A 25,346-nucleotide genomic window follows, 5' to 3' on the forward strand; every position below is an offset into this window, starting at 1 on the left:
GTAGTAGTGGTGACAGTGCTGACAATAGCCAGTATAATTGTGGTGGTTGACTAAGGGCAATGGTGTCGGTAACAAGCGGTGGCAATGATAGTTGATCCCTGATGAGTGGGGATGGCGATGGCCCGAGGTGGTGTTGGCTGGTGATGATGGTCGTAGTGGTGATGGCGACGGCATCGACAATGATCAATGGCAATTGTGGACTTGTGATGGCTGATTGTTGGCAGTGGCAATGGTGGTGGTGGTGGCAACGCCAATGATGATCGGTGGCAATTATGGGGCTCATCAGTGGTGGTGGTGGTGGTGGTGACTAGTGGTGGTTGGTGCCTGGTGGTTCGGGTGATGGTGGTGATTGATAGCTCATGGCGATGGTCGATGTGATGGTGGTGGCTGGCTAATGGATAATGGGGGCGATAGTGGAGGAAGAGGTGACCGATGGTCGACGACAGTGATAGCTAATCAGTGGCAATGCTGCCCTCACGTACCAAGCAAAGTTTGTTGGAGAAGAATATAGGGTTATATTTGAAATGAGAGGGATGTGACAAGTAACATTTGTTATCTTATCATGTTCATTCCTAATCTGAGTCCGCCCATATCTTATCCTTTGCGAATAGGATAAAGAGCCTCCTTGAATGAATTTCCAAAAAAAAAAATAATTTTTATACCTTACTTATTTAAAAGTGCTTTTTACAAAAGTTATTTCTATTTAGATTTTTAAAAAAATATTTAACTTTTGACTTGTGTTTTTTTTAGAAATTAAATTTTTTAGCTTCCAGAAAATACAGGTTTTTGACTTTTTATGACTTATGCCAAACAAACTTTTTCTTAGAGCAGGATATGAGCAAACAGAATAAGCTTATCATATTCTATTAATTTATCAAATATTGGATAAAAGCAGGATATGATAATTTATCTTATAACATCCTTTCTATCGTGTACATGTGCCTTAATTTAAATAATATATATTCAACCCTTCTTATTATTCCCTTTCAGTAACACCTGTGATAATACTTTATCACATCACAAATAAGTTGCCCAAAATGAATCAATTTCGGACAAATTCATGAAACTTGTTCATTGATAAAAATCCAAATCCAAAATAACAACAAATTCAATCTTGCCCCGTGCTGCATATCAATTTTACATAGTCTTTTTCTAAACGAAACAATTGAAGAATGTATTTTTCTTTTGTCAGACGCCATGTGCCCTTCTTTAGAAACTTCCTGCACATAGAAAAGCCATTCATTGAATGGGAAAAAGACTCGCTAACCACGCAAGATGCACAATCAAAGAAGCCCGTCAAATCTCAAAAGTGGGCACTGTTCACAGTGGTTAGCTGAATAATAATAATAATAATAATTGGCTGCTTAAGGTGTTTCATATGGTGGTTGATGAGATGTTGCATTGATAACATAGTGTGTATCGGTGGAGATTCTTAACACTCACGTTAATACGAGCTAGGGCGTTTTGGATCGATCAATAAGGCTCAATTTGGAGGTCACCAAAATAAGGTAAATATTTCATCATAATACCAAATTTCACTCTCATGCGCACACCTCACTATATAAGTGCAGCACATTGGTTGACATTAGTGGGATCTATATGGTAAAAAAATTTAGGCTCATATATTTTTTTTCCCTCATCTTTTTCATATTAAGAATCTCCTCCCTCTATAAATATAATATTCTTTTATCGATAAGTCACTTTTTATATCTTATTCTAATTTGATAATTTCACATTTATATTTTAATTTATACTATCGTCTCGGTAAATCACTATTATATTGAGATATTTTATTTTTAGTGAATGACAAATCTATGCTCTCACTTTCAATCAAATCAAGATATTAGAGTGAAAAATATAAACGTGAACACCATATAATATATCACAACCAGGATAAACATGATTGTGGGATTATAAACACATTTTAAAAGATATTACACAAAAAAAAAAAGAAGATATTACACCAATTTTAGGGGATTATGAATAGATTTTGAAAGAATATTATACTGATTTTATGGGATAACGGTAAAAAATTGTGCATGAAAAAGAATTAGGCCTAGAGTGAACCCAATTTACGGTGTGGAAAGAAAAAACGTACCAAACGAAGCCAAGTCATCTCGTAACATTGGTGTCAGCAAAACCGCGCAACAAAGACTGTACTCCAATCTGTCAGATATAACATTATAATAATCACAAACAATACAATAATGTGAAGTATTACCTAATGAGTCCATTTTCCAACACCAAACCAAATATTATATACACCATTAAAAATTTAAAAGAAAAGAAAAGAAAAAGAAAAAAACAAAAGAAGATGTCACAGAACAAGTCGAAGATTCCACTACACCAAACTAGTTGCAGTTGTATTCAAGGCTAAGGAACCGACACACTCAACCACATACCTGTCGGCAACCACAACCTTAGAAAAAAAAAAAAAAAAGAGTTCATAGTTGTTGCCGGAAACAGAACCCAAAAAAAAATAAGTGACACTGTAATGGTTTCAGTTTTGGTTCATGGTAGCAGAGAAAGACACTACTAAGAACACAGTGTGAGTTGAATTGTTTTGATTCAGCTTAAGTCATAGCATTAAGTCATTATCTTAATTTGGGGTTTCAACGCTTCAACTCAATGTTGGTCCAAGAGCGTTCAACTCCAAAATCTCCGAACTCAAAACCCCATTGGAGAACTATTAACCGCTTCGCCGCGACAAAGAACCTCGATTTCTCAACATGGGTATCCGAAAATGTCTACAAGATCGTGGTAATCTTGCTCCTCGTTTTAACCGTCGCCGCCATGTTCTTCCTCCGCAACGCCGGCGACACCGCCGCGCTCCTCTGCTTCGAGAAGCAGGCTCAGGACCTTGAGAGGATCGAGTTTCCGCGCGTCGATTGGAACTCGATCACACCCATCTCCGACAAGACCTCAAAGTTCGCGAATTTCCGGTCGGAGAGGTGGATCGTGGTTTCGGTGTCGAGCTACCCGAGCGATTCGCTTCGGAACACGGTGAAGATGAAAGGGTGGCAGGTTCTGGCGATTGGGGATTCGAGAACGCCTTCGGATTGGAGCCTCAAAGGTGCGATCTTTTTGTCGTTGGAGGAACAAGCTAATTTGGGGTTTAGGGTTGTTGATTTCCTTCCTTATGATTCTTATGTTAGGAAAAGTGTTGGTTATTTGTTTGCTATTCAGCATGGTGCTAAGAAAATATTTGATGCTGATGATAGAGGGGATGTTATTGATGGGGATTTGGGTAAGCATTTTGATGTAGAATTGATTGGTGAAGGTGCTAGGCAAGAGGTTTTGTTGCAGTATAGTCATGATAACCCCAACCGAACCGTGGCAAACCCGTATGTTCATTTTGGGCAGCGTTCGGTTTGGCCTAGGGGGTTGCCATTGGAGAATGTAGGTGCAATTGGGCATGAAGAGTTTTACACTCAAGTGTTTGGTGGGAAGCAGTTTATACAGCAGGGGATTTCGAATGGCCTTCCGGATGTTGATTCTGTGTTTTATTTTACACGGAAATCGGGTTTGGAACCTTTTGATATTAGATTTGATGAGCATGCCCCGAAGGTAGCGTTGCCGCAGGGTATGATGATGCCTGTTAATAGTTTTAATACAATGTACCATTCTCCTGCATTTTGGGCTTTGATGCTTCCGGTATCGGTTAGCACAATGGCTTCTGATGTGTTGAGAGGTTACTGGGGACAGAGGCTTCTTTGGGAAGTTGGTGGTTATGTTGTAGTTTATCCCCCTACTGTCCATAGATATGACAGGGTTGAGGCGTATCCTTTTTCGGAAGAGAAAGATCTTCATGTGAATGTTGGTCGTTTAATCAAGTTTTTAGTTTCGTGGAGATCGGAGAAGCATAGATTGTTTGAAAAGATTTTGGATTTAAGCTATGCAATGGCTGAGGAGCGCTTTTGGACTGATAAGGATGTGAAACTTACTGCTGCTTGGCTGCAGGACTTGCTAGCTGTTGGCTATCAGCAGCCGAGGTTGATGTCGCTGGAACTGGGACGTCCGAGAGCAAATATTGGTCATGGTGATCGAAGGGAGTTTGTTCCACAAAAGTTACCATCTGTCCATCTTGGGGTTGAAGAAACAGGAACAGTGAATTATGAGATTGGTAATTTAATCCGATGGAGGAAAACTTTTGGGAATGTTGTGCTTATCCTGTATTGCAGTGGACCTGTGGAACGTACAGCCCTTGAATGGAGGTTGCTTTATGGGAGAATATTCAGAACTGTAGTTATTTTGTCAGAAAAGAAGGACATAGATCTTGTTGTGCAGGAGGGCCATTTGGACCAGGCCTACAAGTAAGTTCAGTTATATATTACACTTTCCTATCTCACTAAGTCATATGATTGTTATTTTATGACTAAGCTGCTTATAAATGGGGGTTGTATTTTTATCCGCATAAATTCTAAAACTGAATACTGATCTTTCACAATTACATGAGATTGTTTTATTTTGTCAATAAAAGTAAGGAGAAAGAATGTTACACTTAGGGTCAACTTTTTCCCTGGCACTGAAAGACTGAAGTTCATTGAAGAATAAAATAAAACCATCTCTAGTAATTGCTTTGGGCCACTGGCTGTCTGGTGAAATAACAGATAAATTGCTTATGTGTTGAGCTGTTGTGAAATGTGAATTATGCTTGTATCGCGGAAAGGATATTACTGAAGTCAATTTAAGTATGTTTATATTAGTGTAGTGCATGAGATGTTATATAGCATGAGTAACTAGTAAGGGAAATTTTGGAATAGTAAGATTAGAAATATTACTTGGAACAGAGATTGATTGTTACGTATATGTTAAATATGAAATGTTGGATTCTATATGGGTACTGACTAGAAAAAAGTCAGAAAAGGGGGTTGGAGTGGGAACGAAAGAAGAATAATTTATTGAATTACTACTTGTTATGCTCCTCCCTAATAACACAAAAACTCTGAAAGTGCACTGACCTGACCAGTAGTCTTAGAATCGTTGACTTCTGATTGCTAATATTTTTCCTATGATATAATTTTAATTTTATTCATCTCTTGTTTCCAGGTACCTGCCAAAAATATTTGATCAATTTAGTAGTGCAGAAGGATTTTTGTTCCTACAGGATAATACCATTCTTAATTACTGGAACTTACTACAAGCGGATAAAACTAAACTTTGGATCACTAATAAGGTATTTCTATTACTGTGTTTCCTCTCAACCAAAGTATGGACTCTTAATTTTGCATGATAGTTACTCCCTGCTATCCTCCATACAAAATCCCCAAAAAATTGATAATAAAAGGCTTATTGGCCTCTTTTGGAATTGCTTGTACAATTATTTTAAGAATTTATTCTTAATCGTTAGTGTAAAGTTGTTATATACTATCATCCAATCATATGTTATGTGAATAAAAGAGTTTGACCTCTCAAGTTGTTGATATCATAGTCAAATTGTTTTATGACAATGTTAGCACATGAGTGGATAAAAAAAGCACTCCTCGATAAACCGTGACTAGCGAGGGTAGGGGTGAGGGCATTTAAATCGTGATTAGCACGTAAGTGGATGATATTAAAAAAATTTACACTAACAAGTAACAATTTTTCGAAATTAAATCCTTGTTTCAATGTCCCTTTTTTATGATCTTTTCAAGTCAAATAGTCAACCTTGCTGAAAAGCATATCTTTAACACTTAAATGGTCATTAGAGCACTCTCTTTATATCTGACAAATTCATTGGGATCCAGGTATCTGAGTCTTGGGCTTCTGTATTAACCAATGACAACTCAGATTGGTTATCACAACAAGCAAGCATGGTACAGAAGGTTGTTAGCATGATGCCAGCTCACTTTCAAGTCAGCTACAAAGATACAAGTGCCAATGACAAGAACCTCTTATTATGCAGTTCTGAGGTGTTCTATGTTCCTCAGCGCTTTGTCAGTGATTTTGTTGAGCTTGTTAGCTTAGTGGGCAATCTAGAGATCCATCAGAAGGTTGCAATTCCTATGTTCTTTGTCTCCATGGATTCTCCACAGAATTTTGACCCTGTTCTTGATACAACAATCTACAAGCAAAAACCTCCAACTAATTCCTCCACTCTTTATTCTGCTAAAGTCCCTGCTGTTCATCCTTGGAATGTATCCAGTGAGCAAGACTTTATCAAGCTTATCAGAATAATGGCAGAAGGGGATCCACTCTTAATGGAGTTAGTTTGAAAATAGAACTGTTTCTTGATGCTTATTGAAGAGAAGATGCAAGAAACATGTAACACTCAGATAACTCTTACACGGTCTTATTTTTTTTTATCAAAAACAGTGTTACACAATTTTTTTTTTCTGAATATTTCTTGGGTGGTATTGTAACCCTTTTTCTTTTTCCCCCCTTTTGTAGATTTGCTCCACATAGAAAGTGTATTAATCCTTTTGCCCCTTCTTTTTTGTGAAAATATGAAATGAAAATGTATCTGTATTCAATATTGCAATTCAAGCTCTCCATTGAGAGATTCTTTTTTCGTTATGAAACTTGGAACTCGTCTGTGGATGGATATACATTGCTTTCTCTTTCAAAACAACTAAACAATAATACCGCACGAAGGGTATGGTATATTAACTGTGCCAATAACTTTGTTAATGCAGTATAAGGTTCTTTGGTAAGGTAAAGTAGCTAGGAGTGAATATGGGGATGTGAAAAATGTGTACCCAGATCTAATATATTCAAGTACTTTTTTACTCATGATGTTTTCCATCTAATCACGATAAAGAAATTGCACCAATCATACCTGATCTTCTGTTGTTAAAAGGTTTTTAGACACAAATTCCAAAAAATAGACATGTACTCGAAGACTCCAAATTGAAGAATAATGATAACTAAGATGCATTATACATTGGAAATGGAACTCTCATACTAAAATTTTACATCTATATCCCACTATATAAATATTCACAAATTTCAAATTTAACTTAATTTTATCATGTGGAAATTTTATATCCTTATTTCTCTATATAAAATATTCACTAGTGTTATATTCACCTGTTTAAACTCATTCGTCTCCAATAATAAACCAAACAGTCTTCACACACCTAGCACATTGGAAATTGAAGTTACTTGACTTCTTCTGTAGTCAGTGTGTTATTATATTGAGTAAGTTTATATTTATTATCTAATTCATTTTCACAATTTTATAACATGAACAATCAATATATGGTATCAATCTTCATATTTTAATTGGAAGCTATATCTGCTAAGTTGGGTTGGCGTTTGCAACTGCACAAAGGATCGAGATCCCTGAAAATGAATAAAATTACAACAGGGAAAAAGATAATTGGATAGCAAAATCACAGTAAAACATGCCATTGGCAACAATTATCAATTCAGCACGGGAAGGAAGCTCAAGAGACAAAGAAGATACAATGAAATCAGCAGTTAATATCCCCTTGTGTATTCATCTCAATCATGGGTGTGTACTTCAGCGATCAATGCCTTCAATTTTATCTTCCACTTCTGAGTACAACTGTCTAAGCTTCTCAATGTTTTGTTCTGAAGTCTCCCAATAGCCACGTCCATTGGCTTCCAAGAATGTCTGCACCAGCTTCCTGAAGGAGTTTGGATTTGTGTTCAAGAGCTTCTTCAGCATTTCCTCATCTTGAATGAAAGTTGTGTTGGCTTCTTCATACACCCAGTTGTCAACTTGGCCTGAAGTTGCACTCCATCCAACTGTGTTAGTAAGCCTCTTCTCAATCTCACGAACACCTTCATACCCAGTAGACAACATGCCTTCATACCACTTGGGGTTCAATAGCTTTGTTCTTGCATCGAGTCGAACCGTCTCAGCAAGGGTACGTACCTGAAAGGAATATACCAAGAAGGTCAAATGGAAACCACTGACATCCATAATTCAAAATCACTGTGATTTGAGGATGTCACGAATATTAGAGTTTTTAGGATCAATTGATCTAGAGTTAATTCTTATTACACCATTATTTGAATAAAAACAAAAATGGAATTTCAGCGCAGCGTAGGTAGACTAATGCATTATTCACACTTCAAGTCCAAAAGCTTTTACGTGACGAGACATGTTAGAAATATAATATAAAATTATTCATGTGTCTTCATCTAATAACTTAAACTTTTAGGGGAGTTGGTCCGTGATGAAGATAATTCAAATATGTCAAACCAAGCTTGGAAATAGGATATTCATGTAACGACTTTCACCTGGGCATTAGCTGTGGTTGTGTCAGCAACGTATGCACTTGGCTTCTTTCCATCTTTCCTTAGATTTTGAACCAGGTTAGTTGGGTCTGAGTCAAAGTAATGACTGACATCAGTGAGGGAGATTTCTGACGAATCAAGGTTTTGGAATGTGGCGTCGGCTGTGCTCAGAGCCATCTCGAAGACTTTTCTTTTTTCAGTCATGCCTGCTCCAGGTGCATCACAATCAAAAGCAAAAGACTTTCGGCTTAGGTACATGTCCTGGAGCTGCTTCTCATCATTCCATGAAGAATTCTCCACAGCCAGGTTTATGTTTGAGGAGTAGGACCCAGAGGCATTGGAGAAGATCCTTGTTGCTGCTTCTCGAACTTCAACCCCAAGGGCTTGAGCTTGTTCTAATGCATGCTTCCTTACAAAGTTTTGCTCTGCTGGTTCATCTAATTCAGCAACCATCTTCACTGCTCTATCCAGAAGATTCATCTTACGAAAAAAAAAATGTATATAAAAATATGAGCAAAGCAATGAAGCAATGAAAATCCTAGTAAAATAAGGCTTACGAGAGTTTTTATACAAAAAAATGTAACCAGAACATCATCATAGCTCCTCATGAAGCAATGGACGTGATTTCAATCAAGGATATAAGTTATTTTGATATAGACAAAAAGGTAAGTATTGCCTATACCATGGCTAATTTAGGTTGAAATATGAAGAGTTCATGCAACTTTTTTGAACAATAACAAAATAATACTATGATGGAACACAACACAACACAACTAAATTGGTGTTAGGATCCATTTCTGGATAAATAGATAGGGAACTGATACCTGATTGATAAAAAGGTCTCTGAACACTCCTGAGCAATTAACAACAACATCAATCCGAGGCCTTCCAAGCTCTTCAAGACTTACAGGTTCCACCCTGTTGACTCTTCCGAAGGTATCAGACACTGGTGTCACACCAATCATCCACAGGACCTGACCCAGAGATTCACCATATGTCTTAATATTATCTGTTCCCCACAATACAAGCGCGATTGTCTCCGGATACTTTCCCCCATTTTCAGCTTTCTGCCTCTCAATCAATCTTTCAACCACTATTTTGGCACTCTGCATTGCTGCTGTTGTAGGAATAGCTTGTGGGTCAAGGGCATGAATATTCTTACCTGTTGGTAAAACTTTAGGATTTCTAATTGGGTCACCACCAGGTCCTGGCTCCACAAATTTACCCTCCAAGGCTTGTTTTAAACTTCCCAATTCATTATCAGCTACAACCAACTTCAAACAGTCTCCCAAGAACTCAAACAACGTTCTGAGTTTTTCCCTATCAGCTCGATAAAATTTTGTGTTTGACAAGTACTGAATCCATGGTTCATTTATGCCAAATCCAAGGATTGAGGTAAGCTTATCAGCTACATCAACAACTTGACCCTTCTTATTAGTAGTGCGCTCCACAAATGAAGTAATTGCTCCGCGTGATGTGTCAGTTATTTGCCGAAGAAGCTCTACATCCTTTAATATTCCTTTGTCACTCCCTCTATAGACATCCTCTATGTTTCTTCCAACAGTCTCTGCTAGAATAGATGGGAGAGAGGAAATACCATCTTCAGGTCGATCCAGCGCAGCTATGTTCACCAGTGTAGCAACTGCTTCCAAGGCTGAGGGAGGCTCGCCAATGACATGGAGCCCACATGGCAAGAGGCGGGACTCAATCTCCATGATCTTGGAATACACCTTTCCAACCACAAGGTCGCGCTCTTTAGCTGGGATCTCTTCACTCTCATCAGGCAGTGTTACATCCTTATCAAGATTACATTGCTTAGCTGTGCTTATAATTGAACTCACAATTTGCGCCCCACGGCCAGTGTCCTTGAGGGACTGGTATGAGGAGATGAGCTCACTTAACTGCTTAAGACCTTTGTAGAGTCCTGCATTTTCCGCTGGAGGAGTCAGATAACTAATGGTATTTGCATAGCTCCGGCGTTTGGCTATGGTAGCCTCAGAAGGGTTATTTGCAGCATAATAATAGACATTGGGAATATTCCCAATCAGACTGTCTGGGTAACATACATCACTCATCCCTACCTGTTTTCCAGGCATGAATTCAAGGGAACCATGTGTACCAAAATGGAGAACAGCATCAGCTTTGAAAATTTTCTCAACAAAAGAGTAATATGCTGCAAATCCATGATGTGGGCTAGCAGATTTGGAGAAAAGCAACCGCATAGGGTCACCTTCATAGCCAAATGTGGGTTGAACCCCAATAAATACATTACCATATTGTTTTCCAAATACCAATAGATTCTCTCCATCTGCATTCAGATTGCCAGGAGGTTTTCCCCAGTTTTCTTCTAATGCCGCCGCATAAGGAGTGAGACTTTGATATTCACGGACATTCATTTTGTAAGCAATGTTCAGATTCGGGCTGCTAAATTGCGCTTCTTTGTCATGTAATACATCTTCAATCAAAGCTTCAGAAGTCTCAGGAAGTCCCTCAACATTGTAACCATCTCTTTGAAGGTCTTTTAGAACGGAGAAAATGGAGGAGAAGACATTCAGGTAGGCAGCAGTTCCTACATTTCCTTTGTCTGGTGGGAAACTGAAGACCGTGATTGCAAGTCTCTTCTCTTCCTGTATGAGTACATAAATTTATCATGAGAATTTCAACAATCAAAGTCAAACTTCTCCGAGAAAACGGATGAGAATATGCTGTAAATTCAAAATGCAGATGAACCTAAGAAAGTTTTACTACTCTGCAAATGCATACAAGCTGATGACACTCTACAATAGAGAACAATAAAAATAGAGGACTTTTAGACACTGGTGACAAAAAAATCACATATATGAATATTTGCATGAAAGATGAGGTTCAAATACATTCCTCTAGGAAATGAAGAAAAGGGTAAGAATGCAATGAACATCAATATTGTGCCGACCACGTACACTATGAACTATACTATACAGCAGAAATTTGCTTGCATTTATAGGAAGCCTTTTTTCTATGCCTCTCCTCTGCCCTTGGAGATTTCTCTTGTCACTGACAAGATGAGAGAGATAAGACTTCTACTATATACTCGTCCATTCAGGACAAAGTAAATATCACTTTCATTCTTCACATCATTTATGTCACATTTTTTCGGTTGAAAACAATTATGAAATGTTGTTTCAATTCAAACAACATAATTCATCATTAAAGATTACTTGTATGTCATTTTTAGTTTAAGTAAATATCAAATACAGAAACTCTGACTAATTATTTTCTAATTTATTGAAATTGACTCCGCTGAAGACAATGGAAAAATACAAAGAAAAGTGATATTGAATATTGGCTTCAATCTCTGTTAGATTATTTTCATATTTGAAATTTTTTCCAAACAGCACAAATTATGAAATATAAATGTGAAACGGATGGTTGTCAGTTAGATCTGGGATGGAACCTTGCCCTGTTAAAATTTTACTTGAACTTGATATGTGACTTCAAGACTCAGAAAATGGCAAATACCTTTGATTTTCTTTTCAATTCAGCCCATTTGATTGCCCTAGTGCAGAGCTGCTCCACTCTCTTGTGAAGAGCATGAGATTTTCCTGAAACCATATCAATTAAACAATAAACAATAGCAATACAAACAAAATGGCAAACGTAAGGATGGAGCAAGAGAGAAAAAAAAAAGGGACATATATGCTACTAAAGTATGAGCAATGATAAAACTAAGAGGAGATGTTAATTTACCAAAGACTACTTCCCATGAAACCCCTACTTCCAAGGATAGGGGTGAATAAAATCTTTGTACACAACCTTATCTTTACAATTTTATTACATTTTTACAAAGAGAATGTTTCCTGAATTCGAATCCATGACCTTTGAGTCACTGGAAAGCAGCTTTACCGGTGCTAAAGGCTCATCCTCTTAGAAGATGTTAATTTACTATACTATTTTTGAAAATAAAAATCCTTTGAATTCCTCTTCAAATTAAATGTTTAAAAGATAATCTTACACATCACAGAAGTCATTACATAAATTTATAGTTTCAAACTGTAGAGAAAAGGGATTATCATTACCTGTTTTGGGATCTCGACCAGCAAAAACTATTGGCTCCATTCCTCCATCTAGCTCCGGCAGTGCAACTTGGAGAGCAACCTGAATTGGATGCAAACCCAAAGTACTATTCAGCCACTCTTCTGTAGTTTGGAACACCAGTGGCACTGCAACAATGTAAGGAACATCAAGCTTCATCAAAGCCTCAATTGCCCTTGGATGGTCCTGCCTTGCAGGGCCTCCAACAAGAGCAAAGCCAGTGAGTGATATCACAGAATTCACAAATGGTTTCTTAGTAATCGGATCAATCAAGAATCTATCCACTGGCCCTGAAAAGTCAAGTCCACCGGCAAAAATTGGAATAACCTTAGCCCCTTTAGCCTCTAGTTCCATGATCACAGCCACATAGTGACCATCATCTCCAGTAACAATATGACTCCTTTGCAAAATCAAACCAACAACTGGTGCATTTGAACTCTTGAGCTTCTCATTAGCATCCCTTCTAGTTCCATACCAATTCAAATACTCCTTCACATCATCATACATACAAGGTGCTAGAGGGTGCCAAATTCCAGTGTCCAAGTACAGAACTGGCTCAGAATACTCCATCTTTGTCCCTTTCAATGCTGGAACATAAGACCCAGAAATCATTTTCAGGAAATTTTGCAAATTATCAGGTGACCCACCAAGCCAAAACTGCAGACTCAGAATATAAAGCCTAGCATCCTGAGCCTTATCACTTGGCAAATACTTCAAAACCTTTGGCAAAGTCCTCACCAATTTCAACATGCTATCAGCAAACCCAGCAGAAGATTGCTTCTTCTTCTTGAATAGTTGGAAAAGGGGGCTCTTGGATTGTCCAAGTTGTGCCATGCTGAAAGACCCCAACTTGTTCAGCCTCATTACCTCAGGCATTGATGGAAACACCAAAACTGCATCAAGCCTATCCCTTTCTTTCTCCACAGCAGCCTTAACCTTGAGGGCAAGCTCCTCCACGAAAATCAGTGACCCAATGAAAATGTTAGCATCTTCCAAATCCTTGCAGAAAGTTTCATAGGTTGATCTATCACGAAGCTCCTCCACCAAGTAACCAACAACCTCAAAGGAAACATCTTTCTTGTTGTTGTTAAGAGCTATGACAGCAGCAGAGAGAGATGATTGGTACTGAGCTTCAAGGACAACATACACAACTTTAACTCTTGGTAGGTTTAGGTGGTTCTCTGGAACTATCCTACGAACTTCTTGGGTGGTTTGGGTGAAAAGACCATTGCCAATTGCAGCACATTTCACTCTCAATGAAGATTTTGTGCTGCCAAAGCAATTGGTCTTCTTGGGAAGAAAAGAATGAAGAAAGAGATGTCTTTGAGCAACAGAAGAAAGTTGATCAGATTTAGAACTGGGTAAAGTAAATGGGGATGATACTAAAGAAGCCATTGATCATCAACCCTTTATAAAACCAAACTAGAGAAGAAGAAAAAACTTCTCTTTTCAAATTAAAGACTAACAAGGGAAGAAAAGAGAAGAACTTGAGGAATTTGTACACTTTTTTTTTAACCAGAGTTGAGCTCTCAACTCAGTTCAAAGTGTATCTATCTATCTATCTTCTTCCTCCTCTTTTCTTTTTCTCCTTTTGAAAGATGAATGGCTATGAGTTTTTATTTGGTTTGTGTGGAGGGTAGGAGAGAGAAGAAGAGCCTGCAATTTGAAACGGTTTTTGTGGTTAGTGGTCAGAGCTAGAACCACGTGGCAATTATGGTAGTCAGTGGAGTTCAATAGTTCTGAGGTTTTGTATCATTTTTGAGTGTGTGTTCGTTTGTGAGTGACACATTCTCTCTATCTCTCTCTTTATTGATATATCTATCTTTTAAGCTTATTAGGATGGAGTTTCTTGAATTTTGATTGGTGGGGTTGGATTTCCCGAATGTAGATTAAGGAGGAGTGAGAAGGCAAGTGTGGATACTTGATGACGATGAAAGAGATAGGGTGAGATTTTACAGTACACGGTACAAAACGATCCTTGCTTTTTGAGTTTGTGTCTCAAATCGAATGAGAGCTTCGATATTTTTTTATGGAACAAATTTGGTGCTTCTTGTTCTTACGCTTCCATTTCACTTACCACAGGTTTTACCAATATGGGACCCTCCATTGCTTGTTGTTTTTGTTTTCTTGTCTATGTCTTAACAAAATTATGAGCTTAAGAATAATTGGTAGTGACGTGATGCCTTTGCTAACAGGCTTGATGAGAGGTTGAATGATTCTAGAATCAGGTAATTTTATAGTTTATAATATTTTTTCTTATATTTACAAAACCAAGTTAATTTATTTTTACTAGGTATGATGGACTTATAATAATTGAGTAATTGTCTTTTTTATACTTCTTTTAATAATTTTTAAATGAGGATGAATATGAAATAGTAATAAAATAGTCACTACGTAAATGTAAATACATAAGGAAGGGTAAAATTGCTTACGAAGATTGTTTTTATCCACCTTTACTAATTAGAATTTAAGTGAGAGTACTTTTTAAAATAAAAAATTGTCAAATTGGGTGGTTGATATTTTTGATAGCATGATAGCATTAACAATAAAGTTGCATTAATGCATATTAAGGAACAGTACAATCACAATAGTATATTGTAACCGGTTGAGTCATATTTTTATTTTATTTTTTTATGTTTTGCGGAGTCAGTTGTTTAATAACTAATGTATGAGACTAAAATTTTTGTAATATTAATGAATAAAATAAGAAAAATTAATTATAATAGTACAATACCTCAATGTTGTTCATTATTTTGAGTGTAATGAATTTAAGGAAAAAGTTCATAAATTCAATGTGATTTATTCTTTTATTACGTACACTCATATTTTTTTTCTTATCAATTATCTTCTTGTAGTTTTTTTTATCCAAATCCATATTTAATACACTTGAATATAAAATAATAATGTTGTGTATTAAGCTAATACAAAGAGTTACAATATATAGAGATTTTAATGGGCTTAAGTGAGAAGCCCAGACCTAATACAAAACTAAATAGGAAAAGAATATTTACAGATAGGAAGGTAAACTATACAAATCTATATCAAATCTATATATCTAATATTTTCTATTCTAACACTTTCCCTCAAGCTGGTACCTATATATTGTGAGCACCAAGCTTGTTACAAATGTATTCAACCCGAGGACCTCTAAGAGCTTTAGTGAAGACAGTACAAGGTGGTGTTTGGTTGGGGGTATTCTTGAGGATGTCTATGCAAGTGAAAGTGGGAAAGCAAAACTGCCATGTTTGGTTCACGGTTTCCTTCAATTTCCCCAACTAAGTGATTTGCATAGATTTCAGCATTTTGTGGTAGATAGCTAGGAAGATCTACAGTTAGGAAAGCCAATTTGTATGTGGTTTTTTAAAGATAGCTAGGAAAATGAAGCAAAACACCCATTAAAGTTTTTTCCCCACCAAATAAATTTTTTTAACATTTTCCTATCTATCTCACTTTATCTAACTTTCTTACCATTTTCCTATCAATTCTATTTCCCTAGTATTCAAAAAATTTCTCCTCAACCAAACGCCCCCTTAGCTTTAGTGAACACATCCGCTAATTGATCATTAGAGTTGACAAAAGCTGTTTTGATTTCTCCTGACTAAATTCTTTCTCGAATAAAGTGACAATCAATCTCTATATGTTTGGTTCTTTCATGAAATACTAGATTGGAGGATATATGTAGTGCATCTTGATTATCACAAATGAGTGTCATGGGTTGTTTCTGTTCACAAAAATGAAGCTCTTGAATCAACTGCATTAACCAGATTAACTCACAGATAGCAATTGTCATTGCACGATACTCAGCTTCTGGACTAGAGCGAGCAACAACAGGTTGTTTCTTGCTCTTCCAAGAAATTAAGTTTCCTCCAAAGAAGACACATTAGCCGAAAGTAGAGTGCCTGTCTGAGGGTGATCCTGCCCAATCAGCATCTGAATAACCACAAATTTCTGTATTTTCCTGATCCGAATACAACAAACCTTTTTCTAGTGCTCCTTTGATGTATCGGAGGATCCTCACAGTAGCATCCCAATGAGAATCACAAGGGGAATCAAGGAACTGACTAGCCGTACTAACAGCGAAAAAAATGTCTGGCCTAGTCATAGTAAGATAGTTGACCTTCCCAATTAGCCTCCGATGACGACCAGGATCAGATAATGGCTCCTTCTGTCCGGGCAATAACTTGACATTTGGATCCATAGGTGTATCAACTGGTTTACATCCCAACATACCAGTCTCTTCTAGGATATCCAAGGCATACTTCCTTTGACAGATAGAAATGCCCTGTCTAGATTGTGCTACCTCAAATCCCAAGAAGTAACGAAGCTTCCCAAGGTCCTTTGTTTGAAATTGACTGAAAAAATACTGTTTTAACTGATGAATTCCAGCTTGATCACTTTCGGTGAGAATGATGTCATCAACATAGACTAATAAATATATGCACTTATCAAGAAATGTGATCCTATGAAAAAAAAATGGTCAACTTTACTGCGAATTAAGCCAAAAGCCTGAACAGCATAACTGAAGTGACTGAACCATGCTCGAGGAGACTGCTTGAGACCATATAATGATTTACGAAGTCGGCACACTTTCCCAGACTCCCCCGAGCAACAAAGCCAGATGGTTGCTCCATGTAAACTTCTTCTTGTAAATCACCATGAAGAAAAGCGTTTTTGATGTCAAGTTGAAAGAGTGGCCAGTGATGAACAACAGCAAGAGCAAGAAACAGGCGAACTGACGTCATCTTAGCGACTGGAGAGAATGTGTCACTATAATCAAGGCCAAAGATTTGAGTAAAACCTTTTGCAACTAAGCGTGCCTTGAGACGATCAACATGGCCATCAGATCCAACTTTCACAGTAAAACCCCAGCGATAACCAACTATAGACTTCTCTGGAGGAGCAGAAACAAGGTCCCAAGTGCCATTGGAATGAAGTGCAGTCATCTCATCAAGCATCGCTTGGCGCCACCCTGGATGGGAAAGTGCTTCACTTGTGGTCTTAGGAATAGAAACAGAATAAAGACTAGAAACAAAGGTGAAATGAGGTGAAGAAAGACGGTCATAGCTCAAAAAGGTATAAAAAGGATAAGAGTTATGAGTAGTATGTGTACCTTTTCTTTGAGCAATGGGAAGAGTCTTTGTTGAAGGAGCTGGAGGGGAAGAATCAACAACAGGGGGCGATAAGTCAGCCAGAGTCGAGTCGACAGGAAGCACAGTTTTACGACGCTGATAAGTGAGAAATGGACGATCCTCAGGTATGGAAGCAATAGGTTGCTCATCTGGAATAGAAGTGTCTGCAGCTGGCAAAGACAAATCAAGAAAAGGAACAAGAAGAACATGATCAACCTGTGACAATTGAGATGAGATAGAATTAAAGGGTTGTTGATCAAGAAAAGTGACATCAGCGGAAACAAAGTAACACTTCAGATCAGGAGAATAACAACAATAGCCTTTTTAAAGATGAGAATAACCAAGAAAAATACACTTAAAGGCTTTGGATGTTAACTTGTCCTTACCAGGAGTGAGATCATGAACAAAATAGGTAAAACTAAAGACATGTGGGGATAGAGGATAGAGAGGAACATCTGGAAGCAACAAGTTATAAGGAATGTCATTATTAAGCACAGATGAAGGCATACGGTTGATGAGAAAACAAGAGGCAAGGACTGCATCGGCATAGAAGTGAAGAGGAACATGCATGTGAATAAGAAGAGTCTATGCAGTCTCAATGGGATGTCTATTTTTACGTTCAACTACTCCATTTTGTTGTGAAGTGTGAGGACACGTAATTTGGTGTAAAGTACCATGTGTAGCTAAGAAATTAGAAAAGTTAACAGAAACATATTCCTTAGCATTATCACTACGTAAAATATGAATAGAAGCACCAAATTGAGTATGAATTTCAGCATAAAATTTTTCATAAATAGAAAATAACTCAGAACAGTTTTTCATTAAATAAATCCAAGTACAACGTGAAAAATCATCAATAAAGGTAACAAAATATCGAAACCCTAAAACAGACACTACGACTTGGACCCCAAATATCTGAATGAATAATTGAAAAAGGAGCATCAGCTCGTTTATTGAATCGATTGGCAAAGGAGAATCGTATGTGCTTCCCTTGCTGACATGACTGACAATCTAAAGTCTAAAGGCCGGATAAAAGAGGAACCATCTTCTGCAATTTTGAAAGACTAGGATGACCGAGGCGACTGTTGTAAGAACCCGCATCGTTAATTAAGGAATTTAATTAAATAATTATGAGATTAATGAAATAATTCTATAATTGACCCTAATAATTATGAGAAGGCTTGAATAATTATAGGAAGTAATTAATAATGTTGAAAGTCGCTTTTCTAACGAAAAGGGCAAATACTGGTTCTGCTCCACGGTATAAGTGCGTACCGAGGAAGTATCCCAGAAAATTATAATAAGTGTGGGAATATTCCTAGAATTATATATAGGACTATCATAACAAGTTTCAGGTCAAAATAATGAGAACTGGTGCCAGAACTGATACTGACTATGTAAAAGCGCGTACCGGAAAGGTACTGCAAAATATAAAATAAAAATATGACAAATCTTAGAAAAATATCTAGGTTCAGAATCCTAAGTTTGGGATTAAAAGGCTAAGTGTAGCTATTAATATTAATACTGTGTGATTAAAATAAGCACACCTATAAATAGAGGTGGCACATGATCCTAGGTCATTTGGTTGAGCCTCCTACGTGAGAATTTCTGGTGCTTGGAGTCAGCCACCTTGTCTCCCTTCTCCCTCTACATTGAACCTTCAAGAGGTCACCTTTCCTCTTGAATCCTTCACAAAAGCTTCATACTTGTGTGTGCTTGAGCCTTGAGTGAGTGAAAGGTGCCCCATTTCTGAGTTTAGTTTCTGACTTGAGAGGTTTGAGGGCTATTTTTCTGAGTTTGGTTGTGAGGGGTCATTTCTTGGCATTTTGAGCTTCATGGTGCCATGGTGATGGAGAAAGGTCCAACCTTGTAGTACATTTTCGTGCTCTTGCAAAGTCAGAACCTTTCAGCCTTGTTGGAAGCTCCAAGGAGGAGTCTTTCTCTGAGTTTGAGGCACTTGAGGTATACCATGATCACCTCTTTGTCATTTTGATGATTTAAGCTTGTTTAATCCGTTAAAAAGTAAAACTTGGACTATTTCGGTTAAGGACTGAGATTCTGAGTTCATAATATGTTAATGAACATCTGTTTAGGGAGTCATTGGACTCCCAATCGCATTTGAACCCTTAAAAATGAAATTATGTAGATGACAGTTCGAATTTCTGCATTATGTTGGAGAAGTATTTGAATATTTTTCGTGTAGTATTCGAATACTTGTCCTCTGGTAGTCGAATACTCCTTGCAAGAGTATTGTGATATTTTTCTGGGAAGAAAAGTATTCGGATATCTTTGAGTAAGTATTTGAATACTGTGTAGTATTCGAATACTGTGGTGTTTGTATTCAGATACCTGGTGGTATTCGGATACTGGGGAAAAGTATTCGGAAACCTTGTGGTATTCGAATACTTGAATAAAAGTAATCTAATACTTTCTGGAGACAGGGAGTATTCGAATACTCATCGAGGAGTATTCGAATACCTCCTGCAGAAACAACATGAAATGGCTTAAAATGAGTTAGAAATCCTTAATCACTTAATGAAATCTTGAGCAATGATTATTGATGGTTAGTTATTGTATAAACGGATTGTGATTGTGCTATTTGTGGGCATTGAGCTAGTGTGAGCTTGGCTTGGATAGTTAGCTTGCAAGGTAAGCTTTCGTGTCCTTGGTTTAGCCATTGTTGGTTCCACCATACCCCATGGGGGGATGGTTTTATGCATGATGTATTTTCATGTTTTGATAATTGAAATGATTTTGAGCTGTTAAGTGTAAGGGCCTTATAATATGCATGTGTTGTTCCATCTAGACGGTAAGCTTGAGTATGTGGCGTCATACAATACGGTGATTCTATGGGTGGGTGCAAGTGGCGTCTTGCACTAATGTAGGCAATAGACGTATTTAAGTCCTGCATTTCTCTGGCCAGTAGAATAGTTGACACACATGACATGATTATTTGTTGCATTACATTGATTTTGGAACTGATATTATATGACTATTTTTAGAACTTATATTGCACATGTAAGTGAGCTTGGGGTGGAAAAATCTTTGAGGACCCCTTGTCTTACTGAGACTTCTGGTTAGAGATCTCACCCCACGTTTGGGGCACATATTTCAGGTTCAGGTAACCCTGGGGTTGAGACCTCAGGCGGCAGGAGGCCAGAGCTGAGTTAGATATCTGTTGTTATGATGATGTGTTGGATGCTGATATGTCTTACTGCCTTTATTATTATGATGTTGTTGTTGAGACTTGTTGGGCTTGTGCCTTATTTGGTGAGCATGGGGATTCTCCATGCCACATTGACTTGACTTTATGCTTTTAGATTCGAGTTGTATAATTGTATCAGGATTATGTCTGGTCTACGTGCTGTAGTTCCGTGACTTAGATACTCACTTATTATATATGAGGTTATTCAGTGTAGATAGCTGTCTTTTGCAATTTACATACAAGCGATGTTTTTATGAAAATGATTAAGTAATCAACTTGGCTAAGGATAATGACGTCATAATTGAAAGTAAAAAGTTATTCCGCATTTTTAATTAAGCGTGGCTTAATACGATGACATGATAACAAACCGGGTATACACAGGGTGTTACATTTTATGGTATCAGAGCACTTTCTAGGGAAAAGCTTGTATGTATTGTAATAACTTAGGATGTTTTGTTGTATTGTATGTTTTCTCTGTTGGGTTTTGCTATGATGATGCATATGTGACCATATTGTGTGGGCTTGATAAACTCATTCTTTGTGTAACTTGTGCAGAGTCATGGTATTTCCGCGGAGAAACTGTGAGACGACTGAGGATCAGCCTGATCCTTTTAAGACTGCATTAGCTGAAATGCAGGCCGCTAGACTAGCTGATCAGGAGGCTGCTAAATTGGCCAACTTAGCAATGATGGACGCCATTCGAGAGGCGAACCAGAAGGTCGCGGAAGATGTTCTCGAGGAGAATAGGTTGGCGAACATGACCCTGATGACGGTCATGTTGGAGGAAATGCGGACTGGCCGCAATGAGTGTCATTTCCCACCACCACCACCTCCACCTAGTCTTCAGGATGAGAGCTTGAGTCACGTTGAGGGTGTCACTCCTCTTACTGGGGTGATGGAACCCTACTTGGAGCCTATTGAGGATCGTGACGTGATAGACCGCTGGCTTAATGCTTTTCGCAAGCATAAGCCACCTTCCTTTGATGAATCTTATGATCCTATTGATGCGACGAGAATATACAATACATTCATCATTTTCAAGTTGGTATCAGAGCTTGTGTTCTGGGAATTCTGCTTCTGCATATCGTGTCGTGCATCATACCGGCAACCATCCTTTCACACCTAACCCTTATTTAGTCACAAATTTTTTTGTCCTCAACCTCGTATCATCAGGAAAAACATTGTCAGCCTCTGTTCATCGCCGGAAACCGCCACAAAACCACCGTATGCCACTGTTCATCGCCGTCAGACTGCTTTTCCGGCGACTTTTCTGACCAACCACCACGCGATCAGGAGCGGTTCAGGGAGACGACCCTGTCTGTCCAAGCCGCGTGTTGATCGGAGCATCCATGCGCCGCCACGCGCCAGTGGAAGGCTCCGGCGGCCGAACCACTGTTCCGGCGCGTGAGCCACCGTTCCAGGCCGGACCACCACCATCTTGCTTGCCTCCTCACCCTCTTTCCAGATCTGGTCTCCATTCGTTGTGGGTCCCATCCATTTGAAAGATATCAGTGAAAAATCCGTTGTTTGGACACTTTTGTGCAACGTTTTTGCGCGATTTCTTGCTTTCTTGTAGTTCTTTGCTATTTTCTGGTCATCTCCTTTTATTTTGTGATGGAGGGCTCAAATAATGCGTCCAAAAACACGAATGGCATCATCTCCGGTACTACCCCATCTCTATTCTTTTCTCGGGCCAGTGATTCCATTTGGAACAGTGGACGCGGTCACAGACGTGGCCGCAGACAGAGGCCTCGTTGCAATTATTGCCAGAATCTTGGGCATTTTGAAGAACGCTGCTATAGGAAGTACCCTCATTTGAAGCCACCGACTGCCAACTTTTCTCAAACTGATGCTACGCCACCTTCTACTGGATTAGTAACTCTTTCAAGTACCGACTATGAGGCACTTCTCAAGAAGGTTTCTTCTCAGCATCCTACTCAAGACACTAGTAATCATGTTGCTTGTTTTTATAAATCATCTCTTGGACCCTGGATAATAGACTCAGGTGCTACTCATCATCTTTGTGGTAATAAAGATCTCTTCACTTTACTTTCTTATTCTAATAACCTACCCCCTGTCACTCTTGCTGATGGCACTAAGGCTCCTGCTCGTGGAATTGGGGAAGCCAACCCAACTCCCCTTTTAACTTTGAGTTCTGTTTATTATATACCTGGCATTCCTTTTAATTTAATCTCTGTTAGCTAGTTGATTCATTCTCTTTCATGTACTATTACCTTCTCTAAACAATCATTTTCTATGCAGGATTCGGGTATGGGGAAGACGATTGGAGCAGGCGTTGAGTCATGAGGTCTCTACTATCTGATTGCACCACCTTCTCCAGTAGCCTGTTCTCTCACAGAGTCTCCTGAGCTAATTCACAGCCGTCTGGGTCATCCAAACCTCTCCAAGCTTCAGCATATGGTTCCCTTTTTATCCAATCTTAAGTCTTTAAACTGTCATTCTTGTCAGCAAGGAAAACACGCTCGCTCCTCCTTTGCTAATAGGGTCAATAAAAGAGCTGATGCTCCTTTTTCTATTGTTCATTCTGATATTTGGGGTCCGAGTCGAACAACGTCTGTTTGGGTTTTCAGTATTTTGTCACCTTTATTGATGATTTCTCTCGTTGCACTTGAGTTTATTTAATGAAAAAATGTTCTGAATTATTTTCAATTTATCAAAAAAATTGTGCTGAGATAAATACTCAATTTGGTGCTTCTATTCAAATTTTGCGCAGTGATAATGCAAAAGAATATGTGTCTCTTGAGTTTTCTAACTTTTTGTAGAAACGTAGGACGTTACACCATACCACTTGTCCACACACTCCACAACAAAATGGAGTGGCCAAACGTAAGAATCGACATCTGGTTGAAACTGCTCGTACCCTACTAATTCATATGAATGTTCCACTTCGTTTTTGGGCAGATGCTATACTCATCTCTTGCTTTCTCAACAATCACATGCCCTCTTCCGTACTCAATAACGAAGTTCCTCATAATGTTTTATTTTCAGGAGCACCTTCCTATCCTCTACCTTCACATGTATTTGGATGTACCTGTTTTGTTCATGATCTTACTCCAGAAAAAGACAAATTAACATCCAAAGCCTTCAAGTGTATTTTCCTTGGATATGCTCGTTTTCAAAAAGGGTATCGTTGCTACTCTCCTGGTCTCAAGCGTTATATTGTCTCGGCTAATGTCACTTTCCTTGATGAACAACATTTTCATTCTATCCCATCTCAGATAACACAAGTTGATCAAGTTCTTCCTGTTCCTTGTCTTAATTTGTCATTACCAGTTGCAGGAGACTCTATCCCGGGGGAGCAACCCCTTGCCTCCATCCCTGAGGACCGTCATTTTCTCGCCTATCAGCGTCGTCAGCCTGCGCCTCCAGCAGATTTGACCCTTACTGACTCACTGCCTGCTGCTATCGACTCTTCCCCTCCGGATCTTCCATCATAGACTACTCCCATTGCCCTTCGCAAAGGTATTCGATCCACTCGTAACCCTCATCCACTTTATAGTTTCTTGAGTTATGATAGACTTTCTTCACCACATTTTACTTTTGTTTCTAGTATTTCGTCTATTTCTATTCCTAAAACCATAGGTGAAGCACTCTCTCATCCGGGTTAGCGTCAAGCAATGAATGATGAAATGCAAGCACTTCACTCCAATGGCACATGGGATCTTGTTCATGCTACTCCTGGAAAGCCAGTTGTTGATGGGTATTCACTGTCAAAATTGGTCCTGATGGCACTATTGATCGCCTCAAAGCTCGTTTGGTGGCCAAGGGATACACTCAGATATTTGGTCTTGACTATGGGGATACTTTTTCTCCTGTTGCCAAGATGGCATCTGTTCGCCTATATCTTGCACTTGCTGCCATTCATAAATGGCCTCTTCTACAACTTGATATCAAAAATGCATTCTTACATGGTGACTTGCAAGAGGAAGTATATATGGAGCAACCACCAGGTTTTGTTGCTCAAGGGGAGAGTTCTGGCATGGTATGCAAGCTTCGTAAATCTTTATATGGCCTGAAGCAGTCTCCTCGGGCCTGGTTTAGTCGCTTCAGTTCCGCTGTTCAATCCTTCGGTTTAACCCGAAGTCAAGCGGATCATTCTGTCTTCTATCGGCATAGCTCTTCTGGCCAGTGTATCTATCTCCTGGTCTATGTTGATGACATCATTATTACTGGCAGCGATCAAGATGAGATTGATCAGTTAAAGAAGTACTTATTCAATCAGTTTCAGACCAAAGATCTTGGCAGACTTCGATATTTCTTAGGAATCGAAATAGCACAGTCTAGGAATGGCATTTCCATTTGTCAGAGGAAGTATGCACTGGATATCTTAGATGAGACTGGTATGTTGGGATGTAAACCCATTGATACACCTATGGATCCTAATATTAAGTTATTGTCTGGACAGGGGGAGCCATTGGCAGACCCTGGTCGTTACCGCCGACTAGTTGGAAAGTTGAACTATCTTACTGTGACAAGACCAGACATCTATTTTTCAGTTAGTGTGGCAAGTCAATTTCTTGACTCTCCTTGTGACTCTCATTGGGATGCAGCTATCAGGATTCTTCGATATATCAAAAAGGCACCAGGAAGAGGTTTATTATACACTAATAAGGGGAATGCATAAGTGTCTAGCTATTCAGATGTTGACTGGGCAGGTTCTCCTTCAGACAGACGATCCACCTCCGGGTATTGTGTTCTCCTCAGAGGAAATTTGATCTCTTGGAAGAGTA

General features: G+C 38.6%; 2 protein-coding genes across 3 annotated transcripts; one reads left to right on the forward strand and one right to left on the reverse strand.

The window, feature by feature from the left end:
- The first annotated feature begins 2,328 nt into the window (after positions 1–2,328).
- Positions 2,329–6,431, forward strand: LOC133294255 (probable glycosyltransferase STELLO2). 2 transcript variants are annotated; one of them, XM_061492907.1, is made up of 4 exons: positions 2,975–3,073; positions 3,156–4,313; positions 5,050–5,176; positions 5,730–6,431. In XM_061492907.1, the coding sequence occupies exons 2-4, from the start codon at positions 3,586–3,588 to the stop codon at positions 6,195–6,197; spliced, it is 1,323 nt and encodes a 440-aa protein (XP_061348891.1). In that variant the 5' UTR covers positions 2,975–3,073; positions 3,156–3,585; the 3' UTR covers positions 6,198–6,431. The 2 variants fall into 2 exon arrangements, with proteins under 2 accessions (XP_061348890.1, XP_061348891.1); XM_061492906.1 differs by having other exon boundaries at positions 2,329–4,313.
- Positions 6,432–7,188: 757 nt separating this feature from the next.
- On the reverse strand, positions 7,189–13,973 carry LOC133294260 (magnesium-chelatase subunit ChlH, chloroplastic). Its single transcript, XM_061492912.1, has 5 exons — positions 12,246–13,973; positions 11,689–11,771; positions 9,015–10,817; positions 8,194–8,670; positions 7,189–7,825 (listed from the first exon to the last, which is right to left on the reverse strand). Exons 1-5 carry the CDS (start codon positions 13,654–13,656, stop codon positions 7,448–7,450), a joined length of 4,152 nt encoding a protein of 1,383 aa, XP_061348896.1. The 5' UTR covers positions 13,657–13,973; the 3' UTR covers positions 7,189–7,447.
- Between the last annotated feature and the right edge of the window lie 11,373 nt (positions 13,974–25,346).

This window comes from Gastrolobium bilobum, unplaced genomic scaffold (assembly GCF_033153095.1).
Source record: "Gastrolobium bilobum isolate Gb01-03AN ecotype WA unplaced genomic scaffold, APGP_CSIRO_Gbil_v1 utg19981, whole genome shotgun sequence".
Classification (NCBI taxonomy): Eukaryota; Viridiplantae; Streptophyta; class Magnoliopsida; order Fabales; family Fabaceae; genus Gastrolobium; species Gastrolobium bilobum.

Coding starts and splice junctions, on each gene's coding strand:
- LOC133294255 (XM_061492906.1), top strand. CDS start 2,629: ATGTTGGTCCAAGAGCGTTCAACTCCAAAATCTCCGAACTCAAAACCC. Junction 4,314..5,049: donor CATTTGGACCAGGCCTACAA/GTAAGTTCAGTT, acceptor TCTTGTTTCCAG/GTACCTGCCAAAAATATTTG. Junction 5,177..5,729: donor AACTTTGGATCACTAATAAG/GTATTTCTATTA, acceptor ATTGGGATCCAG/GTATCTGAGTCTTGGGCTTC.
- LOC133294260 (XM_061492912.1), bottom strand. CDS start 13,656: ATGGCTTCTTTAGTATCATCCCCATTTACTTTACCCAGTTCTAAATCT. Junction 11,772..12,245: donor TGGTCGAGATCCCAAAACAG/GTAATGATAATC, acceptor ATATGGTTTCAG/GAAAATCTCATGCTCTTCAC. Junction 7,826..8,193: donor CAACCACAGCTAATGCCCAG/GTGAAAGTCGTT, acceptor TATTCCTTTCAG/GTACGTACCCTTGCTGAGAC.